This window comes from Mirounga leonina, unplaced genomic scaffold, assembly GCF_011800145.1.
Source record: "Mirounga leonina isolate KUSES-001 unplaced genomic scaffold, KU_Mleo_1.0 Mir_125, whole genome shotgun sequence".
NCBI lineage: Eukaryota > Metazoa > Chordata > Mammalia > Carnivora > Phocidae > Mirounga > Mirounga leonina.
Window position 1 is genome coordinate 45,293,663 of NW_023270305.1, and position 15,787 is coordinate 45,309,449.

Genomic DNA, 15,787 nt, shown 5'->3' on the forward strand with positions numbered 1-15,787 from the left:
CCAGGCTCTTGACTCCTAGTCCTTCTGGGGTTACTTCTGGGGTTACTACCCCAGGCTCTTGACTCCTAGTCCACTTGCATCCCACTAGTTTGCCACGGTGATTTTAGAAAGCCTAGTCTCAACTTTGATACTGTCGAAATAGAGCAAGTAAATCCCTGTACTTCTAAGTCCATGATTTTAGAAATGTGTTCCTTTGTGATAATCTAGAATTTGGAATGGATATTTTATCATGTCAGGAGTCTGATTCTTCCTATGTAAGTGTCTTAGCCTGAGTATGATGGATTTCTGAGTAGAGAGAGACACACCTTGATCGGGGAGTACCACTTCCGAGGGGAAGAGGGCCGCCGCATGTTGTTGTTGAGATTTCGAGGCTCGGGGAATTCGTATTCCTGCTCCGGCATCTTGACTCTGGCATTCTTTGCCTTTTCCAACTTAGCACCTTCTTCTGTGGAACCCTTTTCTCCCCAACGAACCTAAAATAAATAACATATGATAAAATAAAATGACAAAATAAAGTATAACGTCCCTGGAGAACAGGCTTCGTACATACAGGGGTGACGTGCAATGCAAGTGCTACCCCCTCCCCAATTCCTTTGGGTTTTGAGGGCCAGGGAAGAGGAGGGTGTGGAAAAAGGAAAGAGGAAGGGTTGAAGGGGCAGAGAGAGCAAGCTGGGCAGATGGATGTTTAGGGGAGGAACTGTCCAGGCTGTGGGGACAGCGTGTGCAAAGGCCCCGCAGGCCCACGTAAGAACTTTGAATTTTATTCCAGTGAGAGAGGAAACCAGCGAGGGGTTTGAGCAGATGAGCAAACTATTTTGACTCAATGGTGGGCAAGATATGAGGGTGCACCATTAAAGGGGTATACCTGCCATCTCTCTGTCCACATCCCCATCAGACCTCAAGTATGAGTTTTCACCAGTTTTATCTGGTTTTCCAGCACGAGTAGTTGGCACATAGATGTGAGTACATGAAGCTGTGTTCTTACCTCCATCCTTTTAATGCCTCCAACGCCTCGCCCACCATAGTAAGAGGCATCTACTGTAGGCCACTTTTTCTTGGGCAGACCATCATCATCTTCTTCCTGCAGAAAGATTGTCATACATGAAGGAAACAAAGCACAACTGCTCTATGTACATGTGTACACCTTGGCAAAGTGGATGAGAGTCAACTGCCTGGGCTGAACCCTGGGGCCTTCCTTGGGGCAAGTCACTTAACCCATCTGAGCTTATCTTCCTTATCTGTAAAGTGGGGGTAAAAGCAGAACGACCTGGTTGGGTGCTGGCACAATCCTGGGACCCGTTCCCTTGTGCATCTCTACTCCTTCATAGGGTATTTCATCTAATCCCATCTACGTGCTGATGACTTGTGTGTTTATATCTTCATCCCTGACTCCTCTGAACCCAAATGTTGACTTGGCATTTGGTCTCCTCTCAGGGGACCATCTCAAGACTACCATCAAAGAGAAGTCTCCCCACATCCTCACCTTAAACCTGCACCTCCTCTAGTCTTCCCCACTGCCTGGAGCCACTCTTGAATCCTCTCTCTCCCCCACCGTCCCTCTCCCAACTCATCTCAGTTTGCCAGCAAATTCTGTTTACCTTACTTCTAAAAGACCTCAAATCTGTGACTTCTCCACCTCCACCTCCATCCCCACCCCACCGCACTGGTCCCAAGTCCCCTATACTTTCTCCAGGATACTGCAGTAGGCACCTAGCCCGCTTCCCTGCCGCGCTCCTTGCCTACAGTCTGTTCTCCACAGAGCAGCAGAGGAGAATCCCGACCCCAGCTCTGCACTGCAAACTCTGGCCTTAACCCACCTCTCCAGCCTTCTTCTTTACCACGTCCTGCCTCCCTGCGCTCCAGCCTGCTTGCCCTCTCCCTGTCCCTCAGAGACTGAGCATATTCCTGTCTTGAGGCCTGTGCATAAGCTGTCCCCTTGCCCAGAGATGCTTCCCCCCTGCTCTTCTCCTGGCTGCCTCCTGCCTGTGACTCCCGGAGAGGCCTCCCCTGGACATCTCTCTAAAGTAGGCCCAGTCTCTTCATCCCATCAATCGGTTTCATTTTACATAATGGATCCTAACATGGCTTGATATTTATTTACTGTTGGTCTCTCCAGGCTGGAATGTAAGGGTTCCGTGGAAGTTTCTGTTTATTTGTCATGTTTACCCTTGCATTTTCAGCTTTTCGAATGGCACCTAGCATGTGGGAGGTACCTAAGAACTGTCTTTTGAATTTACAAACAAGTGAGATGAAATGATTCAAATAAACCAGTTAACTCAGCGTCTGCAACTTAGCTCAGTGACCGGAAGTTAGTGCTTATTATATTTTTTAAGATGAAGGGAGAGGGGGCGCCTGGGTGGCTCAGTCGTTAAGCGTCTGCCTTCAGCTCAGGTCATGATCCCAGTATCCTGGGATCGAGCCCCACATCGGGCTCCCGCTCAGCGGGAAGCCTGCTTCTCCTTCTCCCACTCCCCCTGCTTGTGTTCCCTCTCTCGCTGTCAATCTCTCTGTCAAATAAATAAATAAAATCTTAAAAAAAAAAAAAAAGATGAAGGGAGAAAACAAGAGGAACTTGTAACTTTATGGATGAAAAAGGGAAGGATAATTAGCAACACTGTTCCTTATCTTGGCACCGTAATTATTCCTGTTGAGGGGAGAAAAATATCACCATCTACAATCACGCACGGATGGGTTACAGGCTAGTGGCATGATTTCCTTCCCGGGCGGAGAAAGGAAGCTGAAAAAGGAGTCTCTGCAAAGCAGAAGAATAAGCCAAAGAGGCTGAAATTGTTCAGAACAAGCCTGCTTCCCACAGCCTATGTTGGTGGTATCGGAGAGTCAAGGACTCCAAGTTGTATCCTAGGTGGAAAGGGCATCCCATGCAGGAGGCAAGGGATGAGCGAAGACAAATCATCAGCAGGACAGAGATCCAGAGATGACAAAGCAAAGCAGTAACACATTAATGCATTAAGACTCTCTGGGTGACTTACTGTGCTTGGGATGGGCAGACTTCATTTTAAAAAATTTGAAAATTTTTTATATATCTTAAAGGACATGATCACAGCAGACCAGGGGATTTGCAACATCTTGGCAGCTGATACTTGGGTTGGTCTCTCTGTCTTTTTAAAACAGATCTGTCCTTCTTCACCATGGTCTGTGAGCCCTGAATGCAGGGTGGATTCTGTTGCCCTTGTATTCTAGGTCTTGTACGGAGCCTGGTGCACAGGATGTGGTCAATAAGCAGGTACCGAGTTCGCGATAACCACAGCTGAATTTATGAAGCCTTTGCCGTGCATGTGCCAGTCACTCTTCCAAGTGCTTTACCTGTAATAACCTTTTCATGTCACAGTAGGCAGCTCGGTAGGTGGTGCTATAGTGTTTGTTTCACGGAGGAGGAAGAGAGCGATTCGGCGACTCAGGTCACCCGGTTCGTGGGTGGCAGGGCTGCATTCGAGCCCAGGGAACCTCACTCTCGTTTGTTTCTTAGTGTCGGCAAAGTTCTGGGTTTTGTCCTTTGGGTTTTGCTTTTCCAGTCATTTGATGGTATCAAATAAATGCTACTTTTCTACTTCTCCCCCCTTGTACCTGCACATTTGGAGGCTTTAGGACTGTAAGACATGATAAAATAATAAAACCAAAGAGCCCCAAATATCAGTTCACACTACTTTACCTTATGAGAGAATTTCAGAAGGCTTAGGCTGTTAAACCAAGAGCCTTAGATATCTAACACATACGGTTAAACTATCCCTAGAGGTGGATGTCTGTGTGTTATATATGAAATATGGCTTCACAGCTGGTCTCGTGCAGTTTTCCAAAGGAGAGAAATGAAATTATATCACCCCAAACTGAATATAGCAGCACCAAGAACATAGGAAACTCCAAGACTAAAGCCGATTTATTCAACTGGGAACGGAAATGGTTTTAGGAGTCTCCTAATTTTTTTTTTTTTTTTAAAGAACAGGAGTACAAACACTGGAGACCATTTACTGGAGCCTCTTCATTGCACAGTCAGATCCGGAGAAATGAAGAGACCAGGGGAGTTGAAGCTCTGGTCCTGTTCCCTGATGCCTTGTCCAGGGATCTCCCCCCTTATGTGCCCCCGGGGCTGCCCTTCCTCATGTGGTCCCTCCCGCCGTGGACTTGCTGCAGGCCCTGGTCTCCACTCTGCTGAGATGTGCAGCAGGGGCTGACCTTCCCACAACAGGAAATGCCAAGACTTCGATCTGCTCCACCAAGCCTGCCGTGTAATCCCCTGACCCGAGCTTGCCTGCCAAACTTAAACAACAACAGCAAAGACAACACAAAGGCCCAGGGTTTGACGGACAACGGCGAAAGAGTCAGAATTTCCCTGCAGTTACCATGGCTCTGTTTACACATTCTAGAGATGGGAGGGTTTTGCAATCTTCAGAAGAGAAGGGAATCTTTGATGTGTCTTTTCATTTGGCCCCAAACTGATGGAGTAAAATCACAGTCCCCAGCAATGCCACTAAAAACATTGGCAGCATCTGAAGAAAATATCTCTACATTGAATTAAGTAGAAAGTCTGTCTTGGGGAGCCCCCATCACACTGCCCTTCAAGGATGTGGGGGGTTGGCGAGGAAGAACTGCCAGGACAGATCCTCTGCGATTATTAAAAGACAGGGTTAAGCCAAATTGCTCCGTGTGAGCAAAGTAGTAGGGATGGAGGGTTTGTGGGCAGTCAGAAAAGGACTGGCGCGAGAGAGTGGAGGCGAGCAGCCACCAGGCTGCCCAGGGCCCACCTGTGAAGAGGACCTCAGGCACCTCCCAGGAGCAGGAATGACAAGGATGGTGGCTTGTGCTGGGACTCACCCCTGTACTTTCAAACCTTTTCAAACCTCTTTGCAGATGGTCTTGTGCCCGTGGTGCCTTGGTGGTGTGGGGGCGGGGGGGCAGGGGGAAGTGTCGGAATGAGGTTTGCAAGATGGTGCTTGGCAGATGAAGAAGATGAGATACGGCTGAAGCAAGAAGGAGGAATCAGTGGTGTCTGGAGAAACCGCAGAGATTAGGGAGGGATGCTGGTTTCCCATCAGGGGAAGTTATGTTTAAATCCCAAAGGATGTGGTGGCCCCAGACATCTAGTTGGCTGATGCGTGGGTAAAACAAGTGACAGCACATTAGTCAGACAGTAGACGCTCCTTCTGAGCGGCGGGTCCCCAGGCAGCCCTGCTCCGGGAAGAGAGAGCTCCAGAACACCGAGCCTGACACGCACGTTCGGTTCGCCCATATCTGGGTTTGTCCTGTGCCGCCCTCAGACACTGAATTTCGCCACCTTTCTAATCATGCCAGGCTTTTGTACAACTCCATGCTTCACCACTCATGGCTCTGTGTGCCTAGAACGTCCTTCCTCCGCTGCTTCTACGCTTCTTTTAGAATATCGCTGGAATGTAAGCTATTCTATGAAGAACTCTCCGATTCCCCCACAGAATTCAAGACTCTATCTTGGGCCAAATGAGGCCGCCCACCCCCAATTCACTGCACCATGGGCACCAGTTGCAACTATTTACGCAAAGGAGAACGTAACTGAAGCAGAGTGGAGCCCAAGGAAACAGTTCCATTAACATTCGTTGAAGGGTAACCCATCTTCAACCCTGAGGAGAAGCCCTATCTAGCCACAAACAGGGCCCTTTATTTGTCTATTCTTTCATTTACTCACTCAAGCAACTGGAGCTGAGCCCCCACAGCTTGCCAGCACAGTGTTATATTTTGAGAAAAATAAAGTGAAAAGAATAAATCTGCCACCAAGATTGTCTACATTTATAGAAGAGTATGTTTTGTGAGGGTGACGACATAAGGACGGAGGCCATTGAAGCTCCCAGGACCACAAGGCTCTGGAGGGCAGAACCCAGAGCAGAACTGGCTGTACTGTCTCATCTGAGGTCTTTGGGGATAAGCCAGAGAGGTCACCCTCAAGGTCAGTCTTGGAGATGAATTCCTAGGAGTGAATTGGCAAGTCAGAAAAATCCAACAACACTTCTCTTTGTAAATACCAAAAGCTGACTGAAGATATCCCCATTCTGAGTTGCATTTCACATGTCATGACCCCGTATCATATCTGTTCACCTGCACACACAATGATTAAGGACAGCACCATGATTGTCCTGTATTCTTCAATGAGGAATAGTGTATTTCCTTTTCTAGTAGTGACGTTCCTTTTTTAATCTATTGAAATAGAGAGTACTGAATTCTGGGCCTGTTCTAGGACTAATGCTTGGAGCATGTGTGTGTGTGTGCGTGCGAGTGCGCATGAGAGTGTGTATTTGATGTCCAGTGGAAAGAAGATGCCTGGCAGTCGCTTGGCTCTTCACCCCTCCAGAGTAGGGGGCGACTCTGGCTGTCCTTGGAGACGTAGCTGTGAAGCAGTTCAACTTGTCTGGTCCTAAACAAGTTATATGATTTTCCCATAGCTCGGTTTTCCCATCTAAAAAGTTCTTGCCACAGAGAAATATTAGGATGAGTGAGCATGATAATGAACCTGGATATAAGTTCATTATTCAAAGCCAGGTGCTTATTGTTAATTGTATGCCCACCCATGTCAATGCCCTCGGTATGCATCCCTCTTCCTCCCAAAGAAACATAGTCACAAAATCGATGGAGGGTGATGTAGAACTAAACCATCAGATGAAAACCACATTATTGGATTCCCCCTTAAACTGCCAATAATTTGGAGTATCTAGAGACTTTGTGAGAAATCCTGACTCTGCTGCCAATTAGAGAAGACTCTCAACTCAGGAAATACCCCTCTTAGTTGTTAAAATTGAACTTTCTTGCTTTCACTGAGGTCTCGAAATTTCAAGTCATTTTTCTTTGTCTTCTCTTTATACAGGAGGATCACTGTTGGTTGCATGGAATCTCAGAAAGTCATGCTTTTTTATATTATGCATTTCGATATTCCCTATTAAAGAGGACCACCAAGAGCTTGTTATATAGTTGTGTTCATTCTAAGTTTAGCTATTTAAATAGTAGATATGTCTCCCTTAGGATATGATGCGTATAGAACTGGTTAAAGTTTGGATAATTAATGTTGAACTTGTTCACGTATATGGCAGAGCGTTTGACTTCATAGAGCCGTTAATTGAATGTTAGACACTGTGTTAAGCTCTTTGGGGATAAGTCCAAGATTAGTGAGCTATAGATCCTGACCTATAGACCTATAAGACCTAACGATCTTAAATTTTGATGCAGAAGAAAATGGTCAGTAAAATACCCTGGAATGCGGAAAAGGGAGAAATGAGAAATCAGTCCCAATGGGAGGAATTCCAGTGTGTTTTGTGGAGATAGTAGCACGTGAGCTGTGCCCGAAGGACTGGTGGGATTTGAATGCAGAAAGCTGGAGCAGAGAAGGTTCTAGAAGTCTAGATTCAGACTATGATTTTCAGGGCACTGTGTAAGATCCTTTGTAGAGCTAAATTATGTTACCTGTTCCTGTGGGATTTAAAAAAATTTTTTTTCTGCTGAAACATTAGAAAGGAGATTTGGGCTGCTTAACCACAAGGCAAAGGAATTATCAGGGCCAACACACATGCGAAGTGATCAGTGCAGCCTGCAGCCTACCCCAGCCAGCCTGAAACCCCTTCAGGTCTAACACAACCCTTTAGATCTCAAGTATCCCAAGGTTGTCCTTCTGTTTCAGAAACCAGGCCTGCCTTCTTCAGGTGGAAGTATGACTTCTCTGGAAATATTGGATGAAACTAGGTGGTGTTGGGTAAATCACACCTCACAGTCTGGTACCTAAGTCCCCTGCTGTATTTTGACCACAACGGCTGCCAGATCACCTTCCAAAGGCAAACGCAGAGTCAGCACCAGAAGAAAGGGCAACAGCTCCTTTAACTGAACATAATGAAGGGAGGGAACATTCTTGACCTCAGGGCAAACAGAGCAACTTCATCAAGCGACAGCTTCTTGCCCTATTTTCCTTTGGGAGTATGAGAGAGCTGCACACAAGGGAAACACAGCCAGACTGGAGCCCATGGAACTCGCCACGGTGGTTTCTCTTGAAGGATTAAGAAAAGGCTTTTGTGGATGTAAAGAGGGTTTTTCTTCCTCCCTCCTCTTTGCAAAGCAATGTAATTTCCTCCCTTGATTTCTGGGCAGAAAATTTGCATTCCAATGATATGTGCTTTAATTGATTGCAGCTATTAAATCCCTTGGCTTAGGAGCATATGGTTCAGGATATAACAGACCCATGGAATGTTAAATTCAATCATTCTTCTCTCCATATGCAGGAAACTTGACAAAGGCATTGGGAAGAGGAAGGGTTAGGGGGTTGTGCTCAGTTTGCACACAACAGACTTTAGGGGTTGAGGGCAATGAACTTGAATCCTCGCCCTTATATCTTTTGATCTCATTAAGTTTTCAGACCTGCACCTTGGCTTCTAAATTGGTGAGTGATGCATCCAGGGAGGCCTGTTGCTTTGGGAGTGATCAGAGGATGAGGACAACTGGCCAGGCGCTCCTGCCCAGGGATGCTCCTTCTCACCGTTAGCCTTTAATGCCTCCACCAGATTGTACCCTAGGCCATGCTTGCACCAGAACTGCCTACTGGGCCAATTTATGGTGGAGTCTAAGATGTTTTCTCTTCCTTTAAATGATGAGGATTTGAGAGCAAGTTCAGGATATTAACATATCCACTCACCATCCCCCAATATATTTTTATTACTGCCTGGCAAATCTTTAAATCTTTAAACACTGTTTTCAATGAAAGAAAAATGGAGTACCTCAGCATCAGGCTGTTCATAGAATCACTGTTTGGAGAATGTATCAAATTTGCCCTGATCTACATACATGAAGCATACCTCTGCAGGGAAAAGAAAAACCTAAAGTGTCTGTGTTAGAGGAGAAAACTGTATGGATAAAAATATCTATGTTAGTGTCTCAGATTTTATCTTTGCAGGTAGAAACCCTCCCAAACCATTCTGTCTGTGGCTGCCACAGTTCCGTTCAGTTCCTGTTCATCCTTGATTCAGAAAGGACCCAAGACTTCCCTCCCTGCTCCCTCCGATGCAGTGGGAGCCTGGGCCTGACTTAGCTCTGCTTTGCAAGGGCCTGAGTCCTGGGCCAGCCCAGCCAGCTCTCTGCTCCACCTTACCACCCTCTCCATCTGGCTGCAACCCGTTCTGGTCACTTACCTCACTCTCCTCCGCAGGGGGTGGAGGAACCTCCTTGATAATCTGAAAAGAAAAAAAAAAAAAAGAACAAGTCAGTGGAAATCTCTGGCCACCTGCTTTCCAAGAGGCCTGTTCTCCAGAAGGGTAGTATGGCCATAATTACCGCCGTGATGGGCCCACGCAAGAAAGGCTGAGTCAATGCCATAATGTGTCTTTCTGGGCAGAATAGCTCAGTTAGTTAGAGCCTGATCCAGACTGAGGGTTGCGTCTTCAATTGTGTCTGTTTTATATAGAGAAAAAAATGTTCCACAAGGGACAGTTTCCTCTCTCATTTCTCATTACCCAGGTAGCTGTCTTGCAAATTTATTTGCTCATATGTTCATCCAGTTATTCATGCATCAAATCGTTTATCTACCCATGCAAACATCTGCACATGTGACAAAGAACTGTACACCACACGAGAGAAGATGGTGCTGCAGAGATGAGTCAGGTGTGAGCCACACTCAAGCTGTTGGCAGTCAACTGCCACTGGAACCAAATGGTACCTACCCAAGGAGGGAGGGTGTGATGGTCAGGCAGACCAACTCCTGACAGAGGGCAGCAAAAGAGGGGTAACCAAGGATTTCTTTTAGGGCCCTGACTTTTAAGGGGCACAAAGATTTACATTACAGTATTGTAAGATTGGATTCTGCAACTTCCCCATCATCAGGACTGAAGAAGAGAGACATGTGGACACTCCGGGAGGAGAGAACAATCCAGAACCCCTTCTAACCAATGAGAGGATGATTGACGCATGGGAGGAGGACAGTTGGGTGACAGTGAGCAGCTTCTCCTCCTGCTTGTCCCCAGTTTGCACGCCTCATGCGTAAAGGAAACCACGTAACCTTGCAGTTAATTAGATTTAGAGTCTTTTATAAAGCAGCTTGGCCATTATCTACTGTGACTCCACCAAGTCCCTTGGAGGCTCCCTCCTCTCACTCCAAGCTTAGAATTTTGGGTCCCCTACATGCCGTCTTTTCCTTAGAGAATTCTGGTAAATACAAAGGTCATTCTATATCTCTTGATGTCCTAGGGCCAGGGCTGGCCTGGGCCACTTTTAGCATGGGTGCTCAGGCCCTCCCACAGGACCAGCCAGATCCTTACTCTTTTAGTTGGAGAGCTCGTCTGGCTGCTGACCTGGCAGCCTTCTAGGCATCAAGGTCTTCCTCACCTTTCCCTCCTGAGCACATGTCTCCTTTGATTGGATGATTTGGGGACCTCATCGGTGCTCTGATCCCCACTGCTGTCATCCACACTACCACTATCTGCAATATCATCTCTGTGTGTTGAGATTGGCTACTGACTTGAGGTTGTATTAACACCAGCCAGGGAACGGAGACTCCGGCCATCTAAAAGGATGGTATTCAATTAACTAAGAGGCCCAGGTTAAGGCCTCCAGGGCTTTCAAGCTGTCATTTCATCTGCACCCACTTCCTGGCCACTGTGGGAAGCCTGCTGAAGGTCTTTGGAAAGCATGAAGCCATGATTTTGCTCACCCACTCAACACTGGCTCCGAATTCCTTAAGGAAATCTCTGGGAAGGGCCATTACTGTCCAATGCTGACTTCCCATCGTCCCAGAGGCGGGGATGATTTTAAAACAGGAAATGGCCAGAAACTGGAGGGAGAGGTGAGGAGCTGGGAACAGCAATCTGGTATGGGTCTTTTCTCTTAGGGCTGGGTTGGGAGGGGAGTGAGAGGGAGAGCAGGATATCGGGGAAACACAGACAGATGTTGACAGAAGTGCTGTGGGCAGTGTGCACGGCAAGGACGCTGGGTATATAGAGGTATATAGGGTATATAGTGCAGAGCAGCTGGGCTCTTGTCTTCACTGCGCTGCCGGCTTCCTCCCTCACCGCATGGAAGCACAGCGTCATTGTCCAATGGGAACCTCTGACGTGCCTTTTTCTGACTGTGAAGATCTGACAAGTCCTTGAACCTCCCTGGGCTCTACTGTTCTAATCTGTTAAATGGGAGTAATGTAACCTTGTAGAGTCATGATGAGCAATAATGTTTGTAAAACATCTGGTATAGAGTGGGTGTTCAATAAATGGTACATGCTATTATTATTATTATTCTCCTTTGCCTTTCTTTTCTCCTTTCTCTATCTCTTGCCTTTAGTACCCCTTTAACGAAGGTTTCACTTAACCCCCTGCATATACTGATCTACTAATGACTATGTATGGTGGTTTCCATAAGATGGGTAAGGCAGGAGACTAGTGCTCAGACAGTGGTCAGGGGGCTCGAGAGTGGCCAAGGGACATCAGGGTGGTTAGCAGTAAGGTGTCTCACCACACGTGTGTAGGCACGTGACATGAACCAGGGAGTGCAGCACCAAGTGGCCTACGACTCAGACCAACCCAATTGTGGTTGCCATTCAGAGTCACTTCCTGAGTATTTACTGAATTCTACATCCAGCAATGTCCCAAGGGGAACCCACAAGACAATGTCAGAATACACAATGTATCAAGTATTAATCAAAGGTGGACTAATTTGTAATCCAGTCTCCATGCTGACACACTGTAAATGGGCACCTGAGCTTCTGGAAAAGTGCCACCATGCTCAGGTAAATAGGATGAGGCACCGCTAATCTGGCCTTATTGGCTGGGTGCCTGGCAGTACTGAGCAGGAATGAAGAGGAAGTCTTCCTATTGCTTCAAGCTCTGCCACCATCAGGCTTCCCCTGGCACAGCAGGAGAGCGTTTCAAAGAATGATCCAGACAGGCGACGTTGGAAGTCATTACCTAACTATTCCAAGTTATGAAGCTAGACAGGCTGTCTGTGAGTGAGCCAAACCCCTGTGCCAAGACCAGCACACAAGCCACCCAAAGGAATGCTCTGAGCACAGGGACATGTCGGCCCTCTCCACCCCAACCCTCAGAGGGCCCGAGCCCATGCCTAGGAGAGCAGTTGGGCAACACACCGCATCGCTCTCGAGCCTGCGGTCCACTGCAGCCTGGCTGCACAGAGGGGCCCGGGGACCCACAGGATAAAAGGCCAACTGCCCCACCTCCACAATATGTGATGTGCCCCCACCTTTCCACCTCACCCCTCTTCACTTTCTGCACTTCAGCATCTTGGTCACCTTCCTGCTCATTCCATGTACCCTGCTGGTTCTCACTTGTAGCCTAAATGCTTTCTATCCCACCCTGCTTTGTCCCTGTGCCTGCACATAACCAGCTTAACACTGACTCATGGACTCATCGACTCAGATCAGTAAATACACCTGCCCTCGAAGTCACCCCTGACCTCACAGCACAGGCAAGTTCCCCTTTATGGGATCTCACAGAACCCAGGGTCTCTTGTAGCACTTTTAATTATAATTAACAGATGAATTCAACAGTTCTTTGCTTCCAATAGTATGATTAGAAAGCGTTTATTTCTAACTAGAATGTAAGCTGGGATCAGCTGAGCACTGCCAAGCACAGGCTTGATTTGGCCCACTTCCCTTCTGAGAAGGTTCTGGGAGATTCCTCTTGGTTGTGAGTGGGCTTGTCAGATCTTCCCCCATTAGGAGGGACAAATAGAAGATGGTAAGGTTGAAGAGTTCCTTAGTAAAATGTTTCAAAGGAGAATGCTCAATAAACATATTAATAGGATAACATGGTGGCACTGAATGGCAGTACTGGGGACAAATCTGGGGCCATTTTTCATATTTCTCCTCCAGAGGCCAGCACCACTTCTCCACTTACTAGCATCTTTAGCTTGGATATTGTGAACAGGCAGAAGGTGACCATTTACTTCCTTGGGAGAACAGCCCTAGAGATTCTTCTGCATTGATGGTTGGACTGGTGAGGTAGAGGGGATAAGAAAAATGAGACAGAATGTGGACTTTTGAATTCTATTCGTGTTTCTTTGCTATCTGAGAACTTCTTGAGACTGTCTCTGCTGTGAATTGGGAGCAACGACCCCTCTCCCCGCTCATCAGTTTCAGCCATGTTTGTTTAGGTAGACATGAGATAGGGCCAGATTTGACAAAGACTGTTGTGTGGATAAAGGAAAGAAAAGATCAGGTAGAATCTTATTGAACTGAAATCTTACCGGCAACTTCTCACTGAGTCAAAACAAAGTACAGTTTTGTGTACACCCCTTAGTCTGACTACTGGAAATGGTAATGGTGAAGACGTGGAGACAGAGCTGACATGGCACGAACACGGTCGGAAGATCATGTATACCCAGGTCCTTGTTGATACCTGGGAACTGTACTCTGGCTTTATGAGTCAAGTTCACCTGTTTAGGTCTCTGTAATGCTCTCTTTTAAAATTAATTTTATAGAATGTTAAGGTAAAATAAAGCACCTGCTGAGTTTATTTTGCTTTTTTTCCTCCAGAAGTATTCAAGTTTTGCTCCTAATTTGTATGTTTTGATCTTTGCCACTCTGTTTGTCCTTGTTAACTTCACTGCTACTGTCTTGTGCAATGGAATGCAGAATGCATTCTACCCAGTTTTTGACTGGCACCTCTTCCTTTTCCCAGATGATAGCCACACTGGCTCACTAGATGCTCCATTTATTTATTTTTTGTTTTTATTTTTATTTTTTTTAAAGATTTTATTTATTTATTTGAGATAGAGATAGAGATAGAGAGATAGAGAGAGAGACAGAGAAAGCACAAGCAAGGAGGGGCCAAGGGAGAGGGAGAAGCCGACTCCCAGATGAGCAGGGAGCTGGACAGACATGGGGCTCGATCCCAGGACCCTGAGATCATGACCTGAGCTGAAGGCAGACACTTACCCAACTGAGCCACCCAGGCACCCCCTATCTTTTATTTTTAAAGATTTGAGAGAGAGTGAGAGTGAACACAAGCAGGGGGAGAGGCAGAGGAAAAGGGAGAAGCAGTTTCCCACTGAGCAGGGAGCCTGATGCGGGACTCCATCCCAGGACTCTGGGATCATGACCTGAGCTGAAGGCAGATACTTAACTGACTGAGCCACCCAGGCGCCCCTAGATGTTCCATTTCAAGCTGTGAGTCAGGTCAACATGCTCATGAGGAGCAGGAGGAGGCCAGGCCTGGCTATTCCCACATGGTCACCTGCTATGTCCCCACCACCACAACTGCACATTTCTCCTCCTTATCTTTCCTGTCTCTGCTCTCTGTGACAGCAGTTGGCTGTAGGCTAAGCTGTACAAGCTCATTTTAGACAGATGCTCATCTTAGGGCACGAGAAGTGGGACAAAATTTCTCCATAAATTGTATTTAGTGACTCAGGATCCTTTGTGCATGAGCTGGATGAGAAGCATCTCCTGCAACCCCTCTACACTGAAGGTGCGGTTCTCTTGTTGCGGAGGAGACCCTTCCTTGACACAGAACCACTGTGTCGTCCAGGCAAAGTTCAAGAGAACTGTTTAAAAATACTAGTCTGTTAACAAAAGTCAGCACATGTCCTCTAATTTGAATGAGTTTTAAACTTCATGGAGTATCAGAGTTACCTGGGGGCCTTCTTAAAACACAGATTTCTGGGCTGCACTCGGCAGTTTCTCATTAGTAGGTCTAGGAAGGGGGGGGTCTTTGTATTTCTTTTTCTTAAAGATTTTATTTATTTGAGAGAGAGAGAGAGAGAGAGTGCATGAGCAAGGGGAGAGGGAGAAGCAGGCCTCCCCCTGAGCAGGGAGCCTGATGTGGGGCTTGATCCCAGAATCCTAGCGACTTGGCAGACGCTAAACCAACTGAGCCACCCAGGCGCCCCCGGGTCTTTGCATTTCTAACAAATTCGCAAATGTTGCTTCTGCTCCTGGTCCATGGACCACACTTTGAGAATTATGAATTAGCTTATTTCTAACAATGCTATCCTCAACTAGATAAGCGGGGACCATGTTGTTGCATCAGGTCCAGACACTCCTGTTGAGAGTTGCTTATGGCTGATTAGAAACACTGGCTTCGAAAATGTCTCAGTCTAAGAATTATGGTGTCCCCTGCTTTATTATCAGGAGCTATGGGATCTCCATAGCCCATATGTCAGCGTGTTGGGGAAGACACGGAACTGTTTCCCAGCTCTGCTCGCAGACACTCTCTGGCTTTCTCTAGTGAGCGTTTGTGCTCATCTGTGTGCAGAGCTGGCCTCTTGGACCCAGCCCTGAAGCAATCCCAGCCACATAGTTCCCTGGGAGCTAGGGACACAGATCTTAGCCTTCACGGTCTGCACCATCGTCAGTTAACGCAATGAACTGTGTTTACATCTTTCTTCTGTACCAGACCTCAGCCCCTAGAAGACATGGGCATACTTGGCCAGCTTTTATCTCCTGACATGTAGCCCGGTGCTTGTTGCTCAGTCACTATTTCTGGGAAGAATGGGGGTGCATTCTTATGGTGGAAAATGTAAAGGAAGCATTCCTCATTATTCTAAACTTCCTTGCCTCTCCAGTAAGCACTCCGGTAATACAAGACTCAGGACTGGTCTCCTGTCTCTCAATCGTCCATATAGATGCTTCTTTAGTAGATAATACGCTAACAGTGCCAACCGCTGAGAGTCGGTTGTGACCCTTAGATGCATCGTGAGGCTCTTATTAGGGTCATAGGTTGGATTTATATTAATTACAGTACTTCATTGGACACATCTATACCCCATCCTATTCCCTAACCCCAGCTTCCACGTAAATTCACATGCGTGTAGTTCAAGAATCCACTTC

At 46.9% G+C, this 15,787-nt stretch overlaps 1 protein-coding gene and 1 long non-coding RNA gene across 4 annotated transcripts in view; one reads left to right on the plus strand and one right to left on the minus strand.

The window, feature by feature from the left end:
* The window catches only part of ANTXR1 (ANTXR cell adhesion molecule 1), a 248,285-nt gene that overhangs the window by 89,007 nt on the left and 143,491 nt on the right, over nucleotides 1-15,787 (minus strand). For all 3 annotated transcript variants that reach the window (XM_035001390.1, XM_035001391.1, XM_035001389.1), the window contains exons 14-16: nucleotides 9,147-9,188; nucleotides 986-1,081; nucleotides 306-473 (exon numbers count right to left, since the gene is read on the minus strand). In XM_035001390.1, coding sequence (XP_034857281.1) covers nucleotides 306-473; nucleotides 986-1,081; nucleotides 9,147-9,188 — 306 coding nt within the window. The remainder of the gene's footprint in view (nucleotides 1-305; nucleotides 474-985; nucleotides 1,082-9,146; nucleotides 9,189-15,787) is intronic.
* The window catches only part of LOC118008025, a 213,313-nt gene that overhangs the window by 83,188 nt on the left and 114,338 nt on the right, over nucleotides 1-15,787 (plus strand). The window lies entirely within an intron of this gene.